A 27,760-nucleotide genomic window follows, 5' to 3' on the forward strand; every position below is an offset into this window, starting at 1 on the left:
GTACAAGGTTGCAGACGGAAAAATTCAGCAGGGACGACTAATGAGTCGTCATATACTATTTCAGCTGTTGTGACATCCAGGTCGTCTTTAGGAGTGGTCCTTAGTCCAAGGAAGACCCAGAAAAGCTGGGTAAACCAGTTGGATTCCTTGTAGTGGGACATCAAAGTTTCTTTGAGTGTGTGATGAAAACGTTCATCCATTTCGTTGGCAGCAGGGTTGTAGGCAGTTGTCTGATGTAGGGTGATTCCCAGGAGATTCGCTGATGATGTCCACAATTGAGAGGTTAAAGTGCTGGTATCCCTGTCAGAAGTAATATGCCTAATCTTGCTATCCATCCTGAGAGTAAGGCTGATGTACACAAGGCAGACATTGCAGTTTCCATGGGAATGGCTTCAGGCCAATGAGTGGAGCGGTCAATAACACTATACAGGTAACTGTGTCCTTGAAATGTTGGTAGGGTCCTAGTATGCCGACATGAATGTGGGCAAAGCACCGCTGAGGTTGAGGAAAGGTACACACTCCTGAATCCGTGTGTCAATGTACTTTTCAGGTTTAGTATGAAGTACAGTCTAGGACCCAATCCTTAGCATCCTTAGTAATGCCATGCCAAATGAACTTCGTCTTCAATAGCTGTGTAGTAGAATGGCGCGAGGGATGTGAAAGTCAATGAATGAAATCAAACACCTGTCGGCACATGGGAGCAGGTATCCACGGTCTAAATCTACCAGTACTAATGTTATAGAGGAGGGTCGGTTGGATTCATTCATCAAGAGGGATCTCCTCTCAGCAGGGGGATGTGCAGGATGTCCTACATGCTTGGTACTCTGGATCTTTTCATTGGGCTTCTGCCAAGGCATTGCAATCCAATCCTAGTTGAGTGGCAGTCAATGTGTTTCTTGACAGGGCATCAGCAACAGGATTCATTTTCCCAGGGGCGTATTAAAGGGTACAATAGTATTTAGCACGGTGGAGAGATGGCGGCATTGAAGGGCGGACGAGGCATCAGACTATCGAGTGAAGGCATGCAATAAAGGCTTGCGGTCCGTACAAAAGACAAGGGGCGTATCTTTCAAGAAATGGCTGAAGTGATGGACAGCCAAGTGCGCCAACAGTAACTTCGTGTTGAAGGTAGAGTAGCCAGATTCTGCCTTGGACAATTTTCTACTGAAGAGGGCCAATGGGCGGGGCATGCCATTGACCACCTGCTTGAGTATTGCCCAGTAGTGACGTCGCTGGCATCGATGGAGAGAAGAAGAGGTGTTATGTGGCACGAGAAACGTAAAAGCAGCAGCGGTTGATAGCACATTCTTTGCGTTGCAGAAGGCTGCTTTTTGAAGGGTACCCTACTTCAGGTCATTTGCCGTGGTCATTTGCCGTGGTCGAGAGTGTGGGGAAGTTTTGAACAGCTGCTACCTTTTCAGGGATGGGGTGAACTCCTTCAGGAGGGATGCGGTGCCCTAAGAACGATACTTCATTGGCGCCAAATCTACACTTGTCATACCAGACTACAAGGCTGTTCTGTTGTAAGCGGCCGAGCTCGATGAGTAGGAGATGGTGGTGTTCCTCTTTAGAAGAAGTGTACACAAGTATATCGTCCATGTAACATACAGAGGAGGAGGTCCCCTAAGATGCCGTCCATCAGAGGTTGTAAACTGTCCCCAGCATTACGAAGGCCAAAACATCAGTAATTGGAGGTGTACATACCCAAGAAGGTGGTGATGGCAGTCTTAAGGATGTCTTCTAAGTTCATGGATACCTGATATTACATCTTCAGGAGGTCGAGCTGGGGGGAAAACCTTCGCTTTTTGCAAGTAGGAGGTCACGTCTGCGATGTTTTGGAAGGGGTATTGATCTGGTTCTGTCTGCATGTTCAGGCGCCTGTAATCCCCACACTGACGCCGAGATCCATCTTTCTTCAGAACGATGTGTAAGAGTCACGACCATGGGCTTGAGGCCATTTGCTAAAGGCCATTTTTTCCATTTTGGTGAACATCTGTTTAGCGGCTGTGAAATGATCCATTGCCAGATGCCTGAATCTGGCGAATACTAGGGGCCCTGTCATCTTGATAAGGTGATAAATAGCGTGTTTGGCGGGAGTCATGTGCATTTAACGAAGTTCTGGACAGAAAACTTTCGTGTACGATGTGAGGAGATAGGAGTAGGCATCCGTAGGTGTGCTAATGTGGAGAGCAAGGTCGGTGGGGGCTGGTTTGTGAAGTGTTGACGAGTAAGATTCATTGTTGACCAGCCTCCGGTGAGCAAACATCAACCAGGCATTGGTAATGTGAGAGGAAATACGCACCAAGGATTGGCAGTTTGACATCAGCAACGAGAAACTTCCAGTGATATTTGTAGCTTTCAAACGATAATGTGAGGTTCTCATAATCATGGGTGGGGATCACAGACGTGGACAGATTTAGACAGACTATATCATGTCCTGGCGAGAGGCCTTGGCAGAAGAGAATGGCAAGCACCCATATATACCATAAATTGCACGCCCGTACCTGCATTATGTAATAAGAAAAGATTAGTGACAGGTGTGGCTAATGCCACAAGCAATGGCCTACTTACACGTTTTTTGGCCACTGACAACTGTTCACACATTTCTTCACAGCAGCCTCAAATCTGGAGTGGTAGTAGCAGCCGATGGGTATAAGTAAGAGGCTGTAGAGGTCATTGCTTCGGGCATGAATGAGTGTTAGGTGGTGGGTGGTTTTGTCTCCGCTCCAGCACGTTATAGGATGGGGGCTGTGTCCTACCGCATTCACATCAGCTTCAGTCGATGTTGAATAATTGTCCACTTCCTCAGGGGGGAAGGCGTTGATGGAGGTCTTGAAGGTGACTTTGCTCATTAGGCCCTTCATGGCAGTGCATACAGGTTTGGGTAGGCACCATTTGCAGCAGGTTGTAGGCAAGCGATTCTGGTCATGTCCCTGAAGGCGAGCAAAGCTTTTTGGTTCCCCAATGGTTGTTCAGAGAACTGAACAGGTTTTGCTAAGAAGGCAATGGTGAGTACTGCTCCAGGAGGTATGATTTGAGGCCATCATACGCTATTGGGTGTCTCCTTGCTCGCAAGGCCAATCGAAGATTTCCCGTAAAGTGACCTCAGGGATCACCCTGAGAACATAATCTGCTTTGGTGGTTGACTGAGTCATGCCCTTGATGCGAAACTGTACTGCAGCATGCTGGAACCAGGTGAACGCTTCTCTGCTGGCGAAGGGCGGTAGTTTCATTGAGGCAGCGTGTGCCACAGAGGCAGGTTTGGTGGGCGGCATCTTCAAACAGTAGGGCACAGCAGTAAGGGGACAGGAAAGAGGGACCAGACACTCTGCTGGTCACCACATGTGTGAGTGAGGCGTTAGGTGATAACTGAGAGGCAAGGTGAATGCAACTTAACTTTATTAAACAATCATGAAATTTTTATACAGCGACTTGCGAGCACGAACCTCACAAAGATTCAAACATTAAAAAGCTTGTGCTAGGATGAAAAAACAGGATGGTCTATGAACAGTGAAGGGAAGAGCGGGTGATAAGATAAAAAATCAAAACCGGTACAATGTACGAGTATGTATGAAACGTACAGTATACTCTGCCAAATTCCCTGCAACATATTATGAAAAGTAAAGAATTACCAGGGCCACCATAGTATGTTCATTTTCAAGTGGCCAAACAATTAACATTAAAATCTCGATTACTCAGTCAGGGTTGTATAAAAGTCAATGAGTTTTTGGTATGAGATAGATATAGGGCTCTCCAGTTGCTAGTTAAATTCTTTAAAAGTTAATTCCATTTCATACAACCCTGACAGAGTAATAGAGATTTCAGAGTTCATATTTTTGGCCAGGTGAAAATTAGGACTTATTGAACCTATTCTATCAGTAATCTTATTAAGAAATTAGTTATACGGCAAAATAATGAAATTTATATCTAATACTTTTGCCCTTTTCTGTGATCTCTGGTGAATGTTCTCCATTTTTTTTTTTCCTGCGAGCCACCAAGCAGGTCATTGCAAGATGCCAGTAGCTCGAGAGCTGCGCAATGAAGACCACTGTGTTAAAGGAATGAAGAAAGTGTTAAGGCAGATGTTTAGTCCCTCTACTAGAGGACAAGTTACAAGTCTTTACTAATCTGGGATTGGCAAAGGTCAGGGAAATAAAATTTACAAAGGATAATCTTGTTCAAAGATGTTACTCATTAAAGAGGGTAGGAATTTGATTCATGTATTACCGGGGAGTCTGAGTAGTATACCAGCGACTTAATCACTGTAGTAAAGGCTTAGTCGTACATATGTTTTCAGGGTTGTCAAAGGACAGATGCCTTGGACAATACCCGGTCACGTAGGGGAAAAGATCAAGTTAAAAATCTCGTTTTACAAGACAATGGGCCATGCTCTAAGTCTAAGGGATATTTATCTCCCCTGGGATTTCAAGAGTTGGAAGTCATACAAGAAAGCAACTTATATGATAGTGAGGGTTCCATTAATCTGATAATTAGCAACATGAATATTGATATCAAAGTGCAACATGCCTAAAGAGGGAGGGATTGAAAATTTATTCATTTTGATACCAAACATGGATATTTGGAACTAAAGATCATAGACATGCACTCCAGCCTAAACCAAATAATATCATACAGGTAATTGTTATAATGAATAAGAATATAATTTTGTTAGTAGCATACTTATCAGAAGGTTAGTAAAACATGGTTGAGCATTCAAGGTTAATTAATTCAATACTTATCATGGGAAAATTTACATTATTTCTAGATTTTTTCGGATTCTGTAGGATTTCAAACAAGATGAGTGATCATACTGAATAAGAAACAGAAGAGAGATACAGAGAGAGCGATAGAGGCTATTAATACCAAAGAAGGAAAAGTAAAAGGAAGACAGAAGCTAGCTATGCCCTGAGAAAAAAAAAGACAGACTGACAGAGATAGAGGGAGAACAAGAAAGGAGTTAGTTATGAAGAGGAAAAAAAAAATTTAAGAGAGAAAGATGAGTGATTATACCAGGTAAAAAAAGATGAGATAGAGATAGAAGTTAGTAATAACACAGAAAGAATAAAATAGATGGTGGTATGCTAGAGCAAAAAATGAAAAAAAGAGCAGAGAGAGAGATAACGAGAACGAAAAACGAGTTAGCTATGATGAGGAAAGAAATTAAAAGAGAGAGAGAGAGAGGAAAAAAGAATGGAATTGTTATTCTGGAAAAGGAAATAAGAAGAGAGAGTTACAAAGAGTTACAAGGATTTTGAAGGTCTCAAAAAATTTTTAGCCCCTCTGCGAAGACTCCATTTGCTCTTTGGTGGAGCGAATGAGTTCAAATGTTTAGAGAGTTCTTATGATCTTGTCTAACTTTTGATTGAATTCGTTTAGCATGTTACTGTTCACTACATCAGCTGGAAGTCTGTTCCATGTTTTTGGTATTTTGGTATCATGTTTGTAAAAATATATCCTCATTGAGTGGTGCTGTGTCTTTTCCATTCCAGTTTATAACCGTTACCTCTGAATTGGTTTATGTTAAGCGTGAAGAGGCTTTTGTAGTCTACATTTGTTATTCCTATAAGAATTTTAAATTTTTCTGTTAGGTGTCCCATAAATTGTCGAGTTTATAGATCAAATAAGTTCAAACATTGCATTTTCCATCTATATTCAAATATCTTAGGGTTGGGACTAGTTGGGTGGCCCTAGCTTGTACTGCTTCCAGTCTATCTATATCCTTCTGAATACTTGGAGCCCAGAATTGGACTCCGTATTCTAGATGTGAGCTACATTGTCTTTGTTTCTGTATTTGAATTGTCTCTTTTTGTAACCTATAACTTTCTGCGCTCTCTTTTCAACTTTTATGCTCTGTTTTGAGAACTTCAAATCTTTGTTAATGATAAATCTGAGATCTTCCTCCTTGTCCACACTTTCTATTTCATTACCCAGCAGTGAGCAAGCTGTGTGTGGTTTACTATAACCTACGTGCATAGCTTTGCATTTCCCATAATTGAAAGGCATTTGCAACTTTCTGGACCATTCCCCCAACTTATTAGATCCTCTCTCAAGGCTTTTACCCCTTCTGAGTTAGCAGCGTTTATGCATAGTTTAACACCGTCTGAAAATTAGGCTATTTTACTAGTTAATCCTAGATCTATGCCATTGATATGAATTAGAAATAGTATTTTGCCAAGGACGGATCCTTGAGGTACTCCGATTGTAACAGCTGCCCACTCTGAGGCTTCTCCATTGATTAAAACTCTTTTTTTGTGTTTGTCAGCCAATCTTCGATCCATTCAGTTGGCTCATTACTGAAGCCTTGTGCTCTAATTTTGACCATTAATTTTTTGAGGGACTCAGTCAAAAACCTTTTGATAATATAGGAATATTATGTCTATTGCCCTGCTTTTGTCATAAATGCCAAACATGTTGTGGAAAAACTCTAACAGATTTGTCACACAGGATCTCTTTTGTCTAAACCCGTGTTGGCTTCCTATCGGATGATCGATTTTCTCTATATGTTTTACTATTGAATCTACTATGATTGATTAAAAAAGGCACAGGTCTGTAACTGTCAGATTCTTATTTTAGTCCCTTCTTGTAGATTGGAAAACATTGCCTATTTGCAATATTCTGTTTCTTTTGTTGGTTGTCTCTTGGAACATTTTGTAAAAGTGTAGAGTTATCTCTTCTAGTTCTATAATCTCTCGTGGATGAATATTATCTGGACCTGGTCCCTTAAACTTACTGAGTCCCTTTATTTTGTTTTTGACATCTTCCATTGTTAATGTGATTCTTTTTAGTGGTTGTGGCCCTTCATATTAGATAGCTGGTTCTAGGAGAGTTGCTGATTTTTCCGTAATGAATACAGTTATGAAATAGGCATTCATCAGTTCAGCTTTTTTTCCAAATCCTTTGTTACAAGATTTCCGTCTTGGTCTGTTAATAAGGTAATGTTTTCATTGGTTTTCTATCGTTTACATATATTAAAAATTCTTTCGTGTTTTTTTTATCAGCTGAAGCCACTCTTTTCTCTTCATTGAACTTGGCATTTCTAACTGATTTATCTACATTTCTAATTAATTTTTTGTGTTCGGAAATATCAGGAAGTGACGGCTGTGGACCCCTTGATTTATGTTTCCTGTCTCCGCATCTTATTACATTGGCTATTTCTCTATTGAACCTTTTGGGCTGTGGAGTTCAATTTGGTAAAATTTTTCCATGTGGTATACATTTAGCCCTTTTTTCTTTGTAATTATTTTTTCAAAAGAATCCCATTGTATATCTAGGTTCCCTGTTTCATCGTACTCTAAATTCTTGCTGTATTCCTTCAGTTGTATCCAGTTACTTTGTCTGTTGTCAAGTTTTTTTTTTCTTTTCTTTTCTTTCAGATGAGGAATACTTACCTGAAACCTAAATATTCTATTGTCACTTTTGCCAATGATTTTGCCTACTGAGACACTGGATTCTAAATTTCCCTATGTTGGTAGCACAATATCTAGTATATTGTTTCCTCTAGTTGGTTTATCGAACCAATGATGGAGGAATTCATAGTTGACAAATTCTAGTACCGTGTCTTTCTGTGTATGATGTAGAATTCAAAGTGTCCCAGTTTACTGCTGTATTGAAGTCTCCTATAAGGACAGCTATCTTATTGTTCACGTCTTGTCCCAATTGTCTACATAGCTCTTCGTCCTATTCTAACGATTGATGTGGTGGTCTATATATTACTATTAATGGCATATTTTGTTTTCTTATAGAATTAATATTTACACTTGTCACTTCATATCCGGTTTTTAATTTAATTTCTATTTGGTTAGATGATTTCTAACATAGAGCATTACTCCTCCATCTTTTTGGGTAAAGCAATCCTGAAAAGCTTGTAACCTAGGATTTCGTATTCTCTGATAAAATCCTTAGTTGTTGTGTTTTTTTTTTTTTTTAATCCAGGACTCGGTAATACCTCAGCTCTAGTTCCTCATTAGCTAGCACAACCCTAAAGTTTTCCATTTTGCTTCCTACTGACTAAGCATTGAATTGTGCCACTTTAAGAGAGTTTTCCCTTTTATTTCTCCTCCTCTTTGGATTTGCTAGTTTCTTTGATGCTTATGTTCAAGTACTTTTTAGATGAACTTATATGCTTTCTGCGATTGTTAAACTTGTTTTATAGGTCTCGGGAAGTTACATTCTTCTATTCTTTATTTTAAGGTTAATTTTCGTCTATCCTTTTTCCAGATATTTTACTCCTTGGGAGGTATGTAGCAAGTTTATATTACTGAAGACTTACATGAAATATATATCTCTCATTACTATTTTATCCCTCACTAATATAATTAACTCTCTAGCTCTAACCTTCCCGTTACTATTTTATCTCCGTCGCTGAAATGTTCTCTCCCACCCACGGACGGCATTTAATACCGAATTCTATCTTGGAAATATATATCCACTTGGAATTCATTTTATGGTAACAGCTTCTGGCCGGGTGGAGATTCGAACCCCCACCTGTGGGCCTGAAACCATGCCAGCAACGACTCTACCGACTGAGCTATCAAGAGAGATAGAAAGAGGTGTTGGCAATAAATTGATAGCCCTCTTTCTATCTCTCTTGATAGCTCAGTCGGTAGAGTCGTTGCTGGCATGGTTTCAGGCCCACAGGTGGGGGTTCGAATCTCCACCCGGCCAGAAGCTGTTACCATAAAATAAATTCCAAGTGGATATATATTTCCAAGATAGAATTCAGTATTAAATGCCGTCCGTGGGTGATATTTACATTGACTGAAATCACGTGTGCTTGTGATATATATATATATATATATATATATATATATATATATATATATATATATATATATATATATATATATATATATATATATGTGTATATATTTATATATATATATGTATATATATATATAAATTGCCAACACCTCTTCCCAAATTATCCATTCTCCCTGTCATGGGTAGATGGAATAATATAGAAATGAATGTTAAAACAAGTGAATTTTCCACTCTTGAGAAACAGAGAGAGAGGAGGTCCCGCTAGTGTTTACTGGAAACTGTCACCGTCGCTGATGGAGATCAAGATATTTATTAGATGTGCCTAGTTCAGCAGACCTTGGGCATAAGGATCGTCTGTTCGTAGCAATCCGAGGACCCATAGGACAAGGAGAGCAGTGTCGTCGCCGAAGAATATACATTAACGGAAGGTAAACACGCCTCGCTTCAATTATAGCGCCGTATGGATCATGATTACACGAGCACAGCCTTCGCGAAGATGCTATCAAAGAGGCGTGGTTTTAAGGAAAACCAATAAGGATGAAAGGAGAAAATTTCCTTATATGGAATTGTCCATAGTTAACCCCTCCCTTACAGGGGTATATAAACTTCAACGAGAACGAGAGAAAGAGAGTACGGCAGATAGAACGAGAGTACGACAGATAGAACGAGGGTACGACAGATAGAACGAGAGAGAGAGAGAGAGAGAGAGAGAGAGAGAGAGAGAGAGAGAGAGAGAGAGAGAGAGAGGGAGGGAGGGAGAACAAGCACAGGGAAGGAGAGAAGACGTAAGGACCAGAATGCAGACGTGACCAGCCTTGTCCGAGATGTCAGAATGAGTTGACCCCTGCCCTGATCACCGACCACGAAACGCCCGGACCTGAAATACCTACGTTCCTGTCAACCGTCGAGAGCTGCTGTGAAGAGTAGTATTTTTTTTTTTTTTGTATTATTTATCTACTATCTTGACTGTTCCCCTATTTGCTGGAGTGTAGTTTAATCAAATGTTCAGTGCTTCCTAAGTACTCAATCAAGAAACTTTGACCTTTGACTAGTTGTAAATAAAATTATATTTTCTTTTGCGAGTTTTCTTTCTATATTTCCTTTTGTTTCATTGTGCGTTGTGGTCGAGAAATCCCAATTTCATTAATCAATTCAAATGAACCTGGTTCGATCCCCACGAGGATCGTAACACTCCCCCAAAGTTTCATCGCGTGGCGGAAGAGCCCTTAACCTCTTAGAGTTTTTGTCAGTTCTCCCAATTGCGAATAATAGCCAAGCTCATATTTGAAACTTCCGGAATAGACTTTCTTTTTTACTTTTTATGGGTGCCTACTGACTTTCTATTACTGGAGGTATCCTTTGTAGTGAGAAAAAAGTTATTTTTTTATTATTATTATTATTATTATTATTATTATTATTATTGTTATGTTGTTGTTGTTGTTGTTGTTATAGGTAAGTTATAGATAGATGAACATATGAATTGGCATGTCGAAGTAATTTTGAAAAGCAGTTGCATTAGTTGAAGTTTTTGCTGATTGGTGATAGTTAAGAAATGTTTTAGTTACAGGTGAAATTATTATCGCTTCTTTACAGCGCTCAAGCTATGAATTGATTCGGAAAGGGAAGAGTTGTCAAGCAAAATTAAGCCAAGAATATGTGAGGATAAATGTTCACTTTCATCGATTAAGAAAAGAAGTGATCAATTGGCGTAATTGATCATGGAAAACATATAGGATTTTTATTTATATTAAGTCATTGAATAGACTTCTAGAGGCAGTAGTCTGGATATAAATAACGAACTGTTTGAGAAATATTCTTTGAAAATGTCCAATGCAATTGCTGAGTTTCAAGGTTATAAATAAAATTGGGAGTTCGTTGACATTCCAGATAATGTTCTCGTATTAGCTTATACTGTATAGTGTACGGACTAATGAATAGTAAAATTCCGAGAAATATAGAAACACAGAGATTAACTAAGATATGTTGACGTAGGTTATTGATGTCAGTTACATGAATATGCCACAATTGCACAAGTGAAATCTCTGTGGCGATTGTGTTTTCATGAGCTGAACAAGACTGTAGCAGAATCTAATCTAGTTATCTGGCCACAAGGACACAAAACAGCGATTAGGTCTCTTTTATTCTCTCGTTGTCCTTTATGCCAAGCAAACTAATTAGTGCGGAATACATATTATGCATGCATTGTGTTATGCTTCCGTAAATAATTATTGTTGAAGCTCACTATTAATGTTCGTAGTTTTTTTTTTTCTTTATTGAGGGAATTGCTATGTATTTGTAATCATAAATCACATGCCATGCTGCTTGCTCAAATTTGCAAGTCTCTATTGAAACTCGGTGTTTTTTTAATTATGACTTGCGTTTTTTTTTTTATTTTGTATAAAGAAACCATTACGTTTTTATGTCTATTTTTACCTTTAACGATATTTGATTGGTTTATACACAACATTTTTATTGCTCTTTTTAATTTATTTATTCTCGTAACTGATAGTTTTAATTCTTACAAGTGATAACAATATTCGATTTGCGCGACTAATGTAATTCCATTGTTTTCCCTCTGGTGCCGGATCTCCGTTCAATTATGACATATTTATTTGGATTAGCGATGAGATTGTCCCGAGTGTTTTGAAGTCGTTTTCGGAGGCTTACAGAATATGTATATTCATTCATAACAACAATGTTGTACTTTGTCTTCTTTTACTTTATTTTATTTTTACAAAGTTCATATTGTGAATCAACTTATATTCATGTAGTCTTCTATGTTAAATTACATTTCCAATTTAGTAATGAAAGCCGCTTTTATTTAAGTAACATTATGTTTTGTTATAGCTCTACTAGAAATACCTTACGCAAAGGGAAATTTGAACTACTTCATCATTTTTATGTACTTGCATTTAGTAATTGTCAGTGAAGAAAAAACTTTTCATTTCAGTTTGGGCGGTTCACTCAAATTGTTAATCCGCATGTATACAAACACACACACACACGTGTATATATATATATATATATATATATATATATATATATATATATATATATGTGTGTGTGTGTGTGTGTGTGTGTGTGTGTGTGTGCGCGCGCGCGTTTGGATTTACTTCTATATCAACCACTAATGATTTTTGTTTTCTATTACAGTTGAACCTGACAGGCCTTTTGGTGCTGTGTTTCATAAGAAGAAAGAATAGATTTTCCATACTGGTAAGTAGATGTTCATCTCTCTCTCTCTCTCTCTCTCTCTCTCTCTCTCTCTCTCTCTCTCTCTCAGCTTAGTGCTTACATTTACCTATAAATCCAAAGACAGTAATCCTTTCGATTCCTGACGAGTATCCTTTCGCTATTTCGTATGAGTGAAGAAATAAATACATTCAAAAGTTTTTGGCCCCGAAAGTCACCCGATAAACTGAAGTAACGTTGGGTCTGATCACTGGTCACGACCAAGAAATAGATGCCATGGACACATAAGTGTCGTCAATGTTACTGGGGCTCGCTTCCTCATCCCAAAATACTACTGTTTACAGGATGTGTAGGACCTTGGCAGTTAACCAGCTTATTAAAGTCAGGTAAACGAAAATAAAAGTTTTTCTAATCACTTTATAATATTCTGCAAACGATTGCAGCTAGGTGTGCTTGTCTCGTCCCAATTCTTTGCTTTCAGTCAAAATTACCTCATAGAAATTGACAAAACTGAATAAAATTTGGAGTACACTTCCCTTTATTTCGACCATGATAGATTTTGGCAAGACTAATTAATATTTGGAGAATAGGAGACATGACTTACAAATATTTAATCGTTTTATTAATAAAAAAAAAAAAAGATATTTGTATTATTTATTAATTTTATTTTATTTCTTTACTTCAAGGGATTGAAATAAACTGAGGTGGGGGAATTTAGGCGGTTTCTCTCACAATGGCCGCTTCGTTGCGAAGCTCCTCTGAAGAGCTTTTCCTTCTGCCCAAAAGCTTTTGCTCGTCCCACTCTTGCTTCTTCCGTCTTGATATCTTTGCTGCAGTTAACTAGAAATTCATACTTTAATGATTACGAGAGCAACGACATGTTTGAGAGAGAGAGAGAGAGAGAGAGAGAGAGAGAGAGAGAGAGAGAGAGAGAGAGAGAGAGAGAGAGGGGGGGGGGGAATGTGTTTAGAATTTAGATACTTCAAAATATTGATCTTTGCCATAAATAAAAAGGAGAATTGATCTTTGCATTAACAGCAGTAACAAAGAAAGTAAAATTGAACTAACTCTTATAGCTCTTATTACTTCTACTGACTCGGGTTAATTATGTTGATATTAAGAATAATTCTATTTTGTAACTGATTACTCTTGTATACTTCCATAAAAAAACTGCTAACAGCCGAGACGTAGTAGGAGAAGTAGTAGTAGTAGTAGTAGTAGTAGTAGGCTAAAGTAGACTACGCAAAAAATGAAAACACCTATAGATCTCACCTTCTCTGAAGACAGAACATTGCTCTGCTGTATTTGAGGATGATTAACTTCTGACACACATCTGTGAGGAACTATTCAAGAATGAATATCTTACTCTTAAGAGGTAATCAGCAGAGAAACATATCCAGTAAGTTTGTTTTGTAACATTAGCCACTAAATTCTCCCCATTAAAGACATTGAGTTTTCGGAATTTATTTCAGAACTCTTAGAAAATTATAGTTACACTCACTTATGATGGTATCTCAACTGTACAGTTAATTATTGAGTGATTTTTGCAACCCAGGATTGAACAAATTGAGTCGGAGGAACTTCTGAGAGGAAAATCACTTTCGGGTAGATATAATTCAATCAAAATAAGAGCACGTTTATTATATGATGCATCCATTTCCAGCACGGAGTTACAATTGTAGGTTATTAGACAGATAATTTTAATATTTCAAAAGGCCTTGTTTTGGGGCACGTGGAACCTCGTCTAGCTTTTGTCTTACGTGATCAATTCCCAACCTAAGATCAGCGAGGACCAGACAGTGCATACTAATAACTGTACAGGTAGTCTCATGGGTTACCCTAAATCCTGCTGATCCTAGCTCACAGGGATAGTAATGTCATATTTACTGGTGAAATGTGTAAAGTCTAAATGTACAATAACCCATCAAGTCATCAGAACCGGACGTAATGAATATATAAGAGAATTGCTACATATTGTGCATCTAACAAATCGTGTTGTCACAAAAATAGTTACAGTTGGTTTCAAATTATTGGAACCTAGATATACAGTATGTCTATTGTAATCTCTAGAGCCTGTAAATATGCGGCCCCGAGACTATACAATAAGCTCCCACTAGACATCCGGAAGACTGAAGATTAAGGATTTCAAAAAGAAACCGAAGACTTTCTTTTTCTCTAAGTGCTTTGATTGTGTGGATCTGACAATAAACGAGCAATATTTTGTCTGAAATGCTATATGCCTTGGAATGCACATGATAAAATGTATGTGAATGTCCTGTAGAAAGTCGGGTTCCCTTGATGTATAGGACCAGAAAAGCAGCTCTTAAAGTAAAGTAGTAAAGTAAAGTGCAGCTCGTACTCGGGACCCACAGATTGAGGGTCGTCGCGACGTCCCCACTGATATCGCAGGAAGAACATTCAGAACAGGTTTGATACACTACCCACATCTGATACCTCCAAGTGAGCGGGATTCGAACCCCAATCTGACAGATCATTAGGCAGGGATGTTTCCAATAGGTCACCACAATAACGAATAACGAATTTGAAGATAATATATGAAAATTTTGAAGATATCTATACATGAAGTAGAGTGATCCTAAAACTACATAAAGATAGTCAGAAAATTCTGATTGAGACTAGGAGCTAGACAGCTTAATGACCTGGATCTGAGGCTTACAATATTTACCTTTAACTGCAGTCTTCTTTGATAGAGGTTTTGTGAAAGTAACGGAAATCCTGTATGATAATCGACACGTTCACAAATCTTTTCTTGTCAAATATTGAAACATTCTTTTGTTTGCTTGTGAAGGTAATGGCAGTAATGAACACACATTCACAAACATGGAAGTGCTCTTGAAAGTCCTGCAATATGGCCCGAGGCTTGGGTGGATGTTTAGAGAGTGTATATCTCAATAATTGTCAGATTTAGAATAAATCCATTTTACGCTCGGACACTGATGCCTCATTTAGAAGGTTTTGAAATAAGTAAGTATTCATGTATTCTGAACGGTGATGGAAAACACCAATCACGTTTCGAATTATGTTTGGTCAAGCGAGAATTCACACCAAGAAGTATCCAGATCATAATTAGATTGACATATCGTGAATCAGCTAAACCCTTAAAGCTTGAACAATGACTCATTTGTGTCAGTGTCTTTATGTAGCGATTCTCGAAACTTTGGAAGACGCCTTACATATGTAATCACATGTGTACCAATAAAGTTTGATTACTTAATAGCATTTATTGTATATTCTACTATTTCTTGTAAGGAAAAGTATTTTGTGTTTGTGCCATAATAAAATCTAAAATGAAAAAATAAAAAATCATTTCGAGACTTCTTTTATGATTGAGGAAATTATCTCTCTCTCTCTCTCTCTCTCTCTCTCTCTCTCTCTCTCTCTCTCTCTCTCTCTCTCTCTCTCTCTCTCTCTCTCTCTCTCTCTCTGGAAGAGATCAATCGATTACATTAATATTTGTTTGGAATGCAAAAAGCTAGTAGACTGAATAATTGTAAAATATAATCATGAGGCATTTATGTAATTTTAGACACAAAAGACAGCGCTGGGGCTTGTGAGGTCATTCATTGCATTGCTGCAAGTAGATGGAAGCCGTCTCAAGCGCACAATGAAGTTCATGTTGAAAACAAAGAATATACAGAAAGAACGAAGAAAAGAAGCGGAAAGAACGGAAGTAAGAAAAAGGCCAATAGATGATTGCAGCTAGAGGTTGATGGGGTACTGCTTGGACCCTTTAGTGATGCCTGCAGTGTCTTGCGTAAGGTGCACTGACATCACTAACTCTCTATGGGTATAATTCAGATGGATCAATTCCTAAATGTATTTTTGTAGTGCCAGTCTCATTTCTTAAAATTTACGTAATCTTCACCTTAATTATATATTAGATCATTAGCCTCGTGTGTTTAATATAATAGAATAGTTACATTGACCATTTTGTAGTATTTTTTAGCTTACGACACTTCCATTGATTTTTTTTTATTAACTGAGATAATTTCGCTTAAGTTATATGAGATGCCAATAATAGTTATATTACTTATATTTGATAAGATTAAATCCTTCCTAAAGAATGCACACACCATCTCATTCGTGAGGCTGTTATCACCTCTGTAATCTTTACTACTGTCATTCATCTTATTTCATAATTTTCCAATCTTTTAAGCAGTTTTTATTCCCATAATCCACCTCAGCATTTTCATCACTGATTTCTCGGGCTTTACTTCCAACCTCAAATCCCCTCATTCATTTTGGAAAAGAAAGGATAAATATATTTCTTCCAATATTATCACACTAATACTTTTAAACTGGATCAGACATTCTAATGTATTAGTGCTATTTTCAGTCAGTAGTAATTTTTGTTATCGAGGGAAATATCACAGGAATTGAATTTTTATTTAATCTAGAAATGCATGCATATTTTACCATAGTGAATTAAATATGCAATTACCGTAAGATTTTTCAGTTTTCTTTGTTCACTAGTTTAATACGAAGCTTCCAGCTCAGATGGAGATATTGGCAATATTAGTTTGTCAAATATAAACCGAGTCAGTTTCAGAAAAGAAAGTGTAATTGGTTATATTGGAATCAAATCTGGGAAAATCCATTTGGTCAAGAACTTACGAGGGTACGATGTAGATGCTGTATTGGCAAAACCAGTTTCGTCAATGTCATATTCTTAGAACCATCTTTGCAAAAGTAAATGACTTAAATTATTTAGAAAGTACAGAAGAAATCTCATTGCCTTTTATCTTTCTTTGTGGCTAAATTCTATGTCACTGTCATTACAAGTTTCCTGGACCAGGGTTCGATTCCCAGCCGGTCAGAAGCTATTGTCTTTGAGTGGTACCGCCTGGGGCTCTGATCCCCAGGCCAATAAGAGAATCCATACTGTGACGAGCCAAAAGTAGGTTGTGTACCAACCGTGTGTCACACGATCGTACATAGTTCATTTTGTGTATATATTATGCTTGTATCTTGGCTCTTCCCTTGCACTAAAAAGAACCAGAATAAACATGTCTGCTTTTCTCATCTGTAACGGTGTCTGTTTTTGAACATGAAATTTCTTGTTGCTTTGAGCTTTTGTATATAAAGGAGTGTTCTATAATAAACTCACTCAGTTGCTTTCATACTGTCTTTGAGTCAAAATCTCTCGGCCCATCACATTAGTGACACCGGAAGTCGACTCGCTCCTCCCGCCTTCCACCCCCCCCCCACCCGCCCCTCCATCGTTGGTACTATGGCGGACTCTACGGAAGTTATTGCTGCGACTCCCCCATTGAAACTTTCATCATTCGCCAGCAGAGAGGCGTTTGCTTGGTTTCAGCACGCAGAAGTCCAGTTTCGCATCAAGGCCGTGACTCGCTCAACCACCAAAGCAGATTATGTTATCACGGCGATACCCGAGGAGACCTTCCCGGAAATATCCAACTGGCTTTGTGAACAAGGAGACACCCCAATAGCGTATGACGCCCTCAAAACATACCTTCTGCAGCAGTACCCGCCATCGCCAGCCGCCCGTATAGCAAAGCTTTTTCAACTCTCGCAACAACCATTGAGGGACCAAAGGGCTTCACTTGCCCTCAGGGAAATGACCATTATCGCTCGCCTGCAACCTGCCGCAGACGGCTCTCATCGTGAGGTGAACCTACTTCGTGCCCTTTGGATACGCCGTTTACCCTGACCTGTACGTGCTGCCATACCCGATGTCGATAGTTTACCCATAAAGGACTTGATGACCAAAGCCAACGCCCTTATGGACTGCCACTTCAAGACCTCCATCAATGCCTCCACCCCTGACGAAGAGGACGCCTATTCAACGTCAACCGAAGCTGACGTGAATGCCGTAGGACATACACGCCTACCCCGTGACGTGCCGAAGCGGTGACAAAGCCACCCACCACCCATCACTCGCTCGCGCCCCAACCAACGACTTCTACAGCCACTTACTACCTCCCATCCGCCGCAGTTTTGCTACTACCACTTCAGATTCGGGGCAACCGCGAAGAAATGTGCTAAGGATTGTCAGTGGCCAAAAAACGTGTAAGTAGGCCATCGCTCGTGGCAGTGGCCTCCCGTGTTTCTAATCTTTTCTTTTTACATAATGCAGGAACGGGCGTGCGAAACTTGGTAGACACGGGTGCTTGTTGTTCTCTTTTGCCAAGGGAACTCTTCAAGGAACGACATAGTCTGTCTACGTCTGCCAACGTATCTGCGATACTCACCTACGGTTGCGAGAACCTCACATTTTCGTTTGGAAACGGTAAATTTAATTGGAAGTTTCTCGTTATTAACGTCACATTTCCAATCCTCGGTGCAGATTTCCTCTCTCATTTCCACCTTCTGGTCGATGTCCCCCACCGACGATTGGTCAACGCAGACTCGTACTTGTCGACACCTCTTCAACCCACCCCCTCCAACCTCGCTCTCCACATCAGCCCACCCATGGATGCCTACACCCACCTCCTCACGCCATACACGGAAGTTTTCCGTCCAGAACTTCGCCAAACGCCCACGGTTCCTGCCAAGCACGGTATTTATAACCATATCAAGACGAGGGGACCCCCAGTCTTCGCAAAATTCAGACGTCTCGCACCGAAACTTCCCCCTCGAAGACTCCAACATCGCCCTCCTCTTTGACATCAGTACTGGTAGACCGCGACCTTGGATTCCTGCTTCCATGCGCCGGCAGGTGTTTGATTTCATTCACGGCCTTTCACACCCCTCGTGCCGTTCTACTACACAGCTGCTGAAGACGAATTTCTTTTGGCACGGCATTTCTAAGGATGCTAAGGATTGAGTCCGCGCCTGTACTTCCTGCCAAACTTCCAAAGTACATCGACACACGGATTCAGGAGTGGGCACCTTTCCTCAACCTCAGCGTCGTTTCACACACATTACGTCAATTTTGTAGGCCCCCTACCCACATCACAAGGACATCGTTACCTGTTTACCGTCATCGACCGCTCCACTCGTTGGCCTGAAGCCATTCCCATGGAAACTGCAACGTCCGCCTCATGTAAATCTGCCTTACTCTCAAGATGGATTGCAAGATTTGGTATCCCTGAGCTTATTACTTCTGACAGGGGTACCTCTTTCACCTCTCAATTGTGGACATCATTAGCAAATCTCCTGGGCATCACCCTACATCAGACAATGGCCTACAACCCCGCTGCCAATGGAATGTTTGAACGTTTTCATCGCACCCTCAAAGCAGCTTTGACGTCCTGCTGCAAGGATTCCAACAGGTTTGCTCAGCTTCCCTGGGTCGTCCTGGGACTGAGGACCACTCCTAAAGACGCCCTCGACGTCTCAGCAGCTGAAATGGTGTATGGCGACCCGTTGGTCGTCCCTGCCGAATTTTTTCCTTCTACAACCTCCTCCAACGATCTCCAGCGTATATGTCACGTTGTGGGAAAATTTACTCCATGCCGCCAGACTTACAAGCCCCCAGCGAAGCATCACATACCAACAGACTTGCATTCTGCAACGCACATCTTCCTGCACAACGACACTAGCAAGCCGCCGCTAACGCCCCTTTACACAGGCCCTTTCCTTGTTATCCGACGCAGTCCGAAAGCATTCCTACTAAACATTCGTGGCAAAGAAGACTGGGTCTCCATTGATCGTCTAAAACCTGCTAATCTCCTGCCAGATGACTCGCCTACAGTTCGCCTCTCTAGATCAGGGCGCCCTATTTAACATGTACAGTTTGTCATTTTTAGGGGGTGAGCCATGTACCAACCATGTGTCACACGATAGTACATAGTTCCTTTTGTGTATATATTATGCTTGTATCTTCGCTCTTCCCTCGCATTAAAAAGAACCAGAATAAACATGTCTGCTTTTCTCATCTGTAACGGTGTTTGTTTTCAACATGAAATTTCTTGTTGCTTTGAGCTTTTGTATATAAAGGAGCGTGTTCTATAATAAACTCACTCAGTTGCTTTCAAACTGTCTTTGAGTCACAACCTTCTCTCAGCCCATCACAGTTGTGACTCAAAAGCAGGATGAAAGCAAATGAGTTGTTTTATTACAGAACATCCAGTTTATATATACATCAAGTCCGGGCAAGAAGGTCAACAGACTATTTCATATCCAACCGGCAACCGGTTCTGTTAACAGTTACGGTAAGAAAAACACACAGGTTGATTCAGGTCGCTGTCAGTGCGAGGGGAGAGCGAAGATACAAAGGATAATATATAAATAAAAAGAAAACTGTCGTTACTATGACATACGGTACATTTCTTCGCGGCAGCCCCGAATCTGGAGTGGCAGTAGCAAAACTGCAGCCGATGAGCGGCAGTAAGTGGCTGTAGAAGTCGTTGGTTGGGACACGAGCGAGTGGTGAGTGATGGGTGGCTTTGTCGCCGCTCCGGCTCATCACGGGGTAGGCGTGTTTCCTACGGCATTCACGTCAGCTTTGGTTGACGTTGAATAGGTTTCCTCTTCATCAGGAGTGGAGGCATTGATGGAGGTCTTGAAGGTCGTGAAATGGCTGTCCATAAGGGCGTTGGCTTTGGTCATCAAGTCATTTATGGGTAAACTTTTGACATCGGGTATGGCAGCGCGTACAGGTTCAGGTAAACGGCGTACCCAAAGGGCACGAAGTAGGTTCACCTCAACAGGAGAGCCGTCTGCGGCAGGTTGCAGGCGAGCGATACTGGTCATTTCCCTGAGGGTAGAGCGAAGCCCTTTGGTCCCCCAACGGTTGTTGAGAGAGCTGGGAAAGCTTTTCTATACGGGCGGCTGGCGACGGCGAGTACTGCTGCAGAAGGTATGTTTTGAGGGCGTCATAGTAACAGTGAGGGGGGGTGGGGGGAAGGCGGGAGGAGCGAGTCACTCAGGGGTCACCAATGTGACGAGCCAAGAGTAGGTTGTGACTCAGAAGCGGGATGAAAGCAACTGACTGGTTTTATTACAGAACATCCAGTTTATATATACATCAAGTCCGGGCAAGAAGGTCAACAGACTATTTCATGTCCAACCGGCAACCGGTTCTGTTAACAGTTACGGTAAGAAAAACAGACAGTTTGATACAGGTCGCTGTCATTGCGAGGGGAGAGCGAAGATACAAAGGATAATATATAAAAAAAAAAAAAATGTCGTTACTATGTACGATCGTGTGACACACGGATGGTACAAGGCATTAATGTATTAAAATATATGGCTTATTTGAATATGAAAAACACGTCTAAATGTGCAAAATTTATCATTAATCAAATGCCAAGTACTAACATACCAATTAGCAACGATGGTGAAGATGGGTTGATTTCAATTCTAACTACAAAAATACCTGAATTTGACAGGTTAAAGTACAGAAGAATTGTCATTGACTGTTATCTTTCTTCGTGGCTCACTGCTAAGTCACTGTCATTACAAGTTTCCTAGACCAGGGTTCGATTCCCGGCCGGTCAGAAGCTGTTGTCTATGAGTGGTTCCGCCTGGGGCTCTGATCCCTAGGAAGATAAGAGAATCCAGACATTAATGAATTAAAATATATGGCTTATTTGAGTGTGAAAAATCACGTCTAAATGTGCAAAATTTATCATTAATCGAATGCCAAGTACAAACATATCAATTAGCAACGATGGTGAAGATGAGTTGATTTTAATTCTAACTACAAAAGTACCTGAATTCGATAGGTATAAGTACAGAAGAATTGTCATTGGCATTTATCTTAATTCGTGGCTCACTGCTATGTCATTGTCATTACAAGTTTCCTGGGCCTGGGGTTCGATTCTCACCTTGTCGGAAGTTATTGTCTTTGAGTGGTTCCACATGGGGCTCTGATCCCGAGGTTGATAAGAGAATCCAGACATTGATGTATTAAAAATATATGGCTTATTTGAATATGGAAAACACGTCTAAATGTGCAATATTTAGTATATATATATATATATATATATATATATATATATATATATATATATATATATATATATATATATATGTATATATATATTATATTTTTATATATGTATATATATATGTATATATATATATATATATATATATATATATATGTGTGTGTGTGTGTGTGTGTGTGTGTGTGTTTCTGTATGTATTCATGAATGGCATACCTAGATTAAGAGAAAGAATTTGATTTTGTGAAAACTAGAGCAGTAATAAACCCTTTCAATAATGAGGAATAAATGAATCTTATGTTAGAACACTTGAAGATATCTATACAGGAAGTACAGCGATCCTGAAATTACATGAAAAAAGTAAGAAAATTGCGATTGAAAAAGGAGTTAGACCAGGAGACCCCATCTCTTCTAAGTTATTCACAGCATGCCTAGAAGAAGTTTGTAAACATTCCGATTGAGAAAATATAGGAATTAATATTAATGGGGAATACCTTAACTTGAAATTTGCAGAAGATATAGTTCTGTTTGGTGAATTATGGGAGGAATTTCAAACGATAGAAGATTTGAATAGAGAAAGCAGAAATGTAGGACTGAAAATGAATATGAGTAAAACAAAGATAATGTTCAATAAAAATGCAGGAAGACAGTAAATAATAACTTATAGAGATTGTTTATGAATATACGTGCTTAGGACAGAGTAAGTTTTTCAACAGGAGATGAGCTTTGGTAAACAAAATGAGATTATGAAAAGTAGAATGCCACTTTCTTTGATAAGTAAAGTATTTAATAAGATCGTCCTACCAGTATTAAATTGTGCATCAGTAACTTGGATCCTTGCTAGAGCCTTAAAACTTTAGCTAGTTATAACTTAAAGAGCTATGGAGAGAATAATGATATGAATAACAAATAGAGACAGAAAAAGAGCAACATGGATACGAGAGCACATTAAATTAAAGGATATTCTAACAACATATAAGAAAAAGATATTAATGAAATCTCTACTGGGGCAAAGAAAAAGAAGCATATAGCCACCAAAAAGAGAAATGGATCTGTTATAACAACAGAATATGAAGAAAGGCAACGTTGGATGGAACACTTTAGTGAGGTCATGAATAGGAGATATGAAGGGAATAATGCGATTGATATACCTGAAGCTGAAGAAGACTTTGATGTGCCCATGAAGGGATTCAATGTGTTTGAAGTCGAGGCTACCATTAAAAAACTAAAGAGATGGAAAGCCCCTGCATATGCTGGAATAACTGCTGAGATGATATTAGCCGAAAATGAAGTGACTCCGTGAATACTTACAAAATTATTTTGTAGAATGTGGTGAGAAGAGGCAAACCTGATGAAAGAGAGATAGGAGTGCTAGTAAAAATGGCAAAAAAAAAAGGAAAGAAAAATGAGATCTGACTGACTGCAATAACTACAGAGGCATCACTCTTACATCATTTGTCATACTCATTCTAAAGAGACTAGAGAGAAATATTGATGAAAAGCTGAGAGAGGAACAAGCATTTTTGGACTATGAAAAAACCTTTGATAGTGTGCGCCGACCAATTTTGTGGAGTCATGCGTTGTTATGGAGTTCCTCTTAAATATGTAAATTTGATTAAGTCTGTTCTTGAGCATAGCAAGTGCAAAGTTAATGTTAGTGGAGTCCTATCAGATGAATTTCCAGTGAACAGGGGAGTACTCCAATGGAATGTGTTGTCACCCATGTTGTTTATCCTTCAATTGGATTTTTTAATGCGTAGAACATTGGGGATGGTGGAGAAGGATTGGACTGGATTGGTAACAGGAAATTAGCTGACCTAGAGTATGCTGATGACGCCGTCCTTATTAGCAGAACACCGCAGGACTTGTAAAGCTTGCATACCAGAAGGCATGAAATATCTCATGAGGTTGGGCTCAAGATTAATAGAAGAAAGAAAAAGATGATGAGAACAGAATATGCAATGGAGGAGGAAATATCATTGGAAGGAGAAAGGATTGATGAGGTCGAATCATTTAAATATTTAGGAACTATGATCTCTAATACAGGATATTTAGAATTCTAGTTTGATGAAAGATTGAAAAAAGAAATCAGACAATGGCTAGGTTAAGTAAAATTTGGAAACCAAATCACCTGAGATCAAATAAAAAAATCAGGCTATATATCAGTTTAGTGAGATCGATGTAACTGAATGGACATGAGTCGTGGTATGACAATGAAACTATATCCAACAGATTTTGTAAATTTGAGAACAATGCCCTCAGAAGAATCTTGGGTGTTAAATGGCAGGACAGGATTAGAAATGAAACTATGAGAGAGATTATTCGAGTGCCATAGGTGGACGAGATCATGATGTGAGGTAAATGGAGATTATTTGGGCATGCTCTTCGCAGTCCCTAAGACAGATTAGTTCACCAAACTTTCAACTGGACTTCACAAGGCACTAGAAAAGTTGGAAGACCCATGCTTACGTGGTTGAGGACTATGAAACGTGAAGTAGGAGAAGATTAATGGAGAAGTATTGATTTAAAAGCTCAAGAAAGAGACGACTAGCGAAATCTAACCGAGGCCATGAAGGGATTCAATGTGTTTGAAGTTGAGGCTATCATTAAGAAACTAAAGAGATGGAAAGCCCCTGGATATGATGGAATAACTGCTGAGATGATATTAGCTGAAAATGAAGTGACTCCGTGAATACTTATAAAATTATTTTGTAGAATGTGGTGAGAAGAGGGAAACCTGATGAAAGAGAGATAGGAGTGCTAGTAAAAATGGCAAAAAAAAAAAAAAAAAAAAAAAAGAGATCTGACACTGCAATGACTGCAGAGGCATCACTCTTACATCATTTGTCATGAAAATGTATAGCATGCTCATTCTAAAGAGACTAGAGAGAAATATTGATGAAAACCTAAGAGAGGAACAAGCATTTTTGGACTATGAAAAAGCCTTTGATAGTGTGCACCGACCAATTTTGTGGAGTCATGCGTTGTTATGGAGTTCCTCTTAAATATGTAAATTTGATTAAGTCTGTTCTTGAGCATAGCAAGTGCAAAGTTAATGTTAGTGGAGTCCTATCAGATGAATTTCCAGTGAACAGGGGAGTACTCCAATGGAATGTGTTGTCACCCATGTTGTTTATCCTCCAATTGGATTTTTTAATGCATAGAACATTGGGGATGGTGGAGAAGGATTGGACTGGATTGGTAACAGTAAATTAGCTGACTTAGAGTATGCTGATGACGCCGTCCTTATTAGCAGAACACCGCAGGACTTGTAAAGCTTGCATACCAGAAGGTATGAAATATATCATGAGGTTGGGCTCAAGATTAATACATACATACATATACCAAGGCACTTCCCCCAATTTTGGGGGGTAGCTGACATCAACAAATGAAAAAAAAAAAAAAAAAAAAGGGGACCTCTACTCTCTACGTTCCTCCAGCCTAACAAGGGACTCAACCGAGTTCAGCTGGTACTGCTAGGGTGCCACAGCCCACTCTCCCACATTATCCACCACAGATGAAGCTTCATAATGCTGAGTCCCCTACTGCTGCTACCTCCGCGGTCATCTAGGGCATCGGAGGCAGCAGCAAGGCCTACCGGAACTGCGTCACAGTCGTTCGCCATTCATTCCTATTTCTAGCACACTCTCTTGCCTCTCTCACATCTATCCTCCTATCACCCAGAGCTTCCTTCACTCCACCCATCCACCCAAACCTTGGCCTTCCTCTTGTACTTCTCCCATCAACTCTTCCATTCATCACCTTCTTTAGCAGACAGCCATTTTCCATTCTCTCAACATGGCCAAACCACCTCAACACATTCATATCCACTCTAGCTGCTAACTCATATCTTACACCCGTTCTCACCCTCACCACTTCGTTCCTAACCCTATCTACTCGAGATACACCAGCCATACTCCTTAGACACTTCATCTCAAACACATTCAATTTCTGTCTCTCCGTCACTTTCATTCCCCACAACTCCGATCCATACATCACAGTTGGTACAATCACTTTCTCATATAGAACTCTTTTTACATTCATGCCCAACCCTCTATTTTTTACTACTCCCTTAACTGCCCCCAACACTTTGCAACCTTCATTCACTCTCTGACGTACATCTGCTTCCACTCCACCATTTGCTGCAACAACAGACCCCAAGTACTTAAACTGATCCACCTCCTCAAGTAACTCTCCATTCAACATGACATTCAACCTTGCACCACCTTCCCTTCTCGTACATCTCATAACCTTACTCTTACCCACATTAACTCTCAACTTCCTTCTCTCACACACTCTTCCAAATTCTGTTACTAATCGGCCAAGCTTCTTTTCTGTGTCTGCAACCAGTACAGTATCATCTGCAAACAACAACTGATTTACCTCCCATTCATGGTCATTCTCGTCTACCAGTTTTAATCCTCGTCCAAGCACTCGAGCATTCACCTCTCTCATCACTCCATCAACATACAAGTTAAACAACCACGGTGACATCACACATCACTATCTCAGCCCCACTCTCACCGGAAACCAATCACTCACTTCATTTCCTATCCTAACACATGCTTTACTACCTTTGTAGAAACTTTTCACTGCTTGCAACAACCTTCCACCAACTCCATATAACCTCATCACATTCCACATTGCTTCCCTATCAACTCTATCATACGCTTTCTCCAGATCCATAAACGCAACATACACCTACTTACCTTTTGCTAAATATTTCTCGCATATCTGCCTTACTGTAAAAATCTGATTCATACAACCCCTACCTCTTCTAAAACCACCCTGTATTTCTAAGATTGCATTCTCTGTTTTATCCTTGATCCTATTAATCATTACTCTACCATACACTTTTCCAACTACGCTTAACAAACTAATACCTCTTGAATTACAACCCTCATGCACATCTCCCTTACCCTTATATAGTGGTACAATACATGCACAAACCCAATCTAATGGTACCATTGACAACACAAAACACATGTTAAACAATCTCACCAACCATTCAAGTACAATCACACCCCCTTCCTTCAACATCTCAGCTCTCACACCATCCATACCAGATGCTTTTCCTACTCTCGTTTCATCTAGTGCTCTCCTCACTTCATCTATTGTAATCTCTCTCTCATTCTCATCTCCCATCACTGGCACCTCAACACCTGCAACAGCAATTATATCTGCCTCCCTATTATCCTCAACATTCAGTAAACTTTCAAAATATTCTGCCCATCTTTTCCTTGCCTCCTCTCCTTTTAACAACCTTCCATTTCCATCTCTCACTGTCTCTTCAATTCTTGAGCCAGCTTTCCTTACTCTCTTCACTTCTTTCCAAAACTTCTTTTTATTCTCTTCATATGAATGACCCAATCCCTGACCCCACCTCAGGTCAGCTGCCTTCTTTGCCTCACGTACCTTGCGCTTTACTTCCACATTTTTCTCTCTATATTTTTCATACTTCTCTACACTTCTCTGCAGCCATTCTCCAAAAGCCCTCTTTTTCTCTTCCAATTTTACCTTCACTCCTTCATTCCACCATTCACTGCCCTTCCTCATGCTGCCTCCAACAACCTTCTTGCCACACACATCACTTGCAATCCCAACAAAATTTTCTTTTACTAACTTCCACTCCTCCTCTAAAATGCCAGTTTCTCTTACTTTCACTTCGTCATATGTCATTTTCAACCTTTCCTGATATTTACTTTTTACCCCCGGTTTTATTAGCTCTTCAACCCTCACTAGCTCCCTTTTACATCCACCTACTCTATTCCCCCACTCTTTTGCTACAACTAATTTTCCTTCCACCAAAAAATGATCAGACATACCGTTAGCCATACCCCTAAACACATGCACGTCTTTCAATTTTCCAAACATTCTTTTAGTTATCAACACATAATCCATTAATTCCCTTTCTACTACTCTTCCATTTG

General features: G+C 39.7%; 1 protein-coding gene across 1 annotated transcript in view; it reads left to right on the forward strand.

Annotated features, from left to right (window-relative positions):
- The window catches only part of LOC137651855 (uncharacterized), a 550,926-nt gene that overhangs the window by 492,755 nt on the left and 30,411 nt on the right, over window positions 1–27,760 (forward strand). Inside the window, exon 4 of the mRNA XM_068385073.1 lies at window positions 11,914–11,976. Within this exon, the coding sequence (XP_068241174.1) occupies window positions 11,914–11,976 (63 nt within the window). The remainder of the gene's footprint in view (window positions 1–11,913; window positions 11,977–27,760) is intronic.

This window comes from Palaemon carinicauda, chromosome 13, assembly GCF_036898095.1.
Source record: "Palaemon carinicauda isolate YSFRI2023 chromosome 13, ASM3689809v2, whole genome shotgun sequence".
In the NCBI taxonomy this organism is placed as follows: domain Eukaryota; kingdom Metazoa; phylum Arthropoda; class Malacostraca; order Decapoda; family Palaemonidae; genus Palaemon; species Palaemon carinicauda.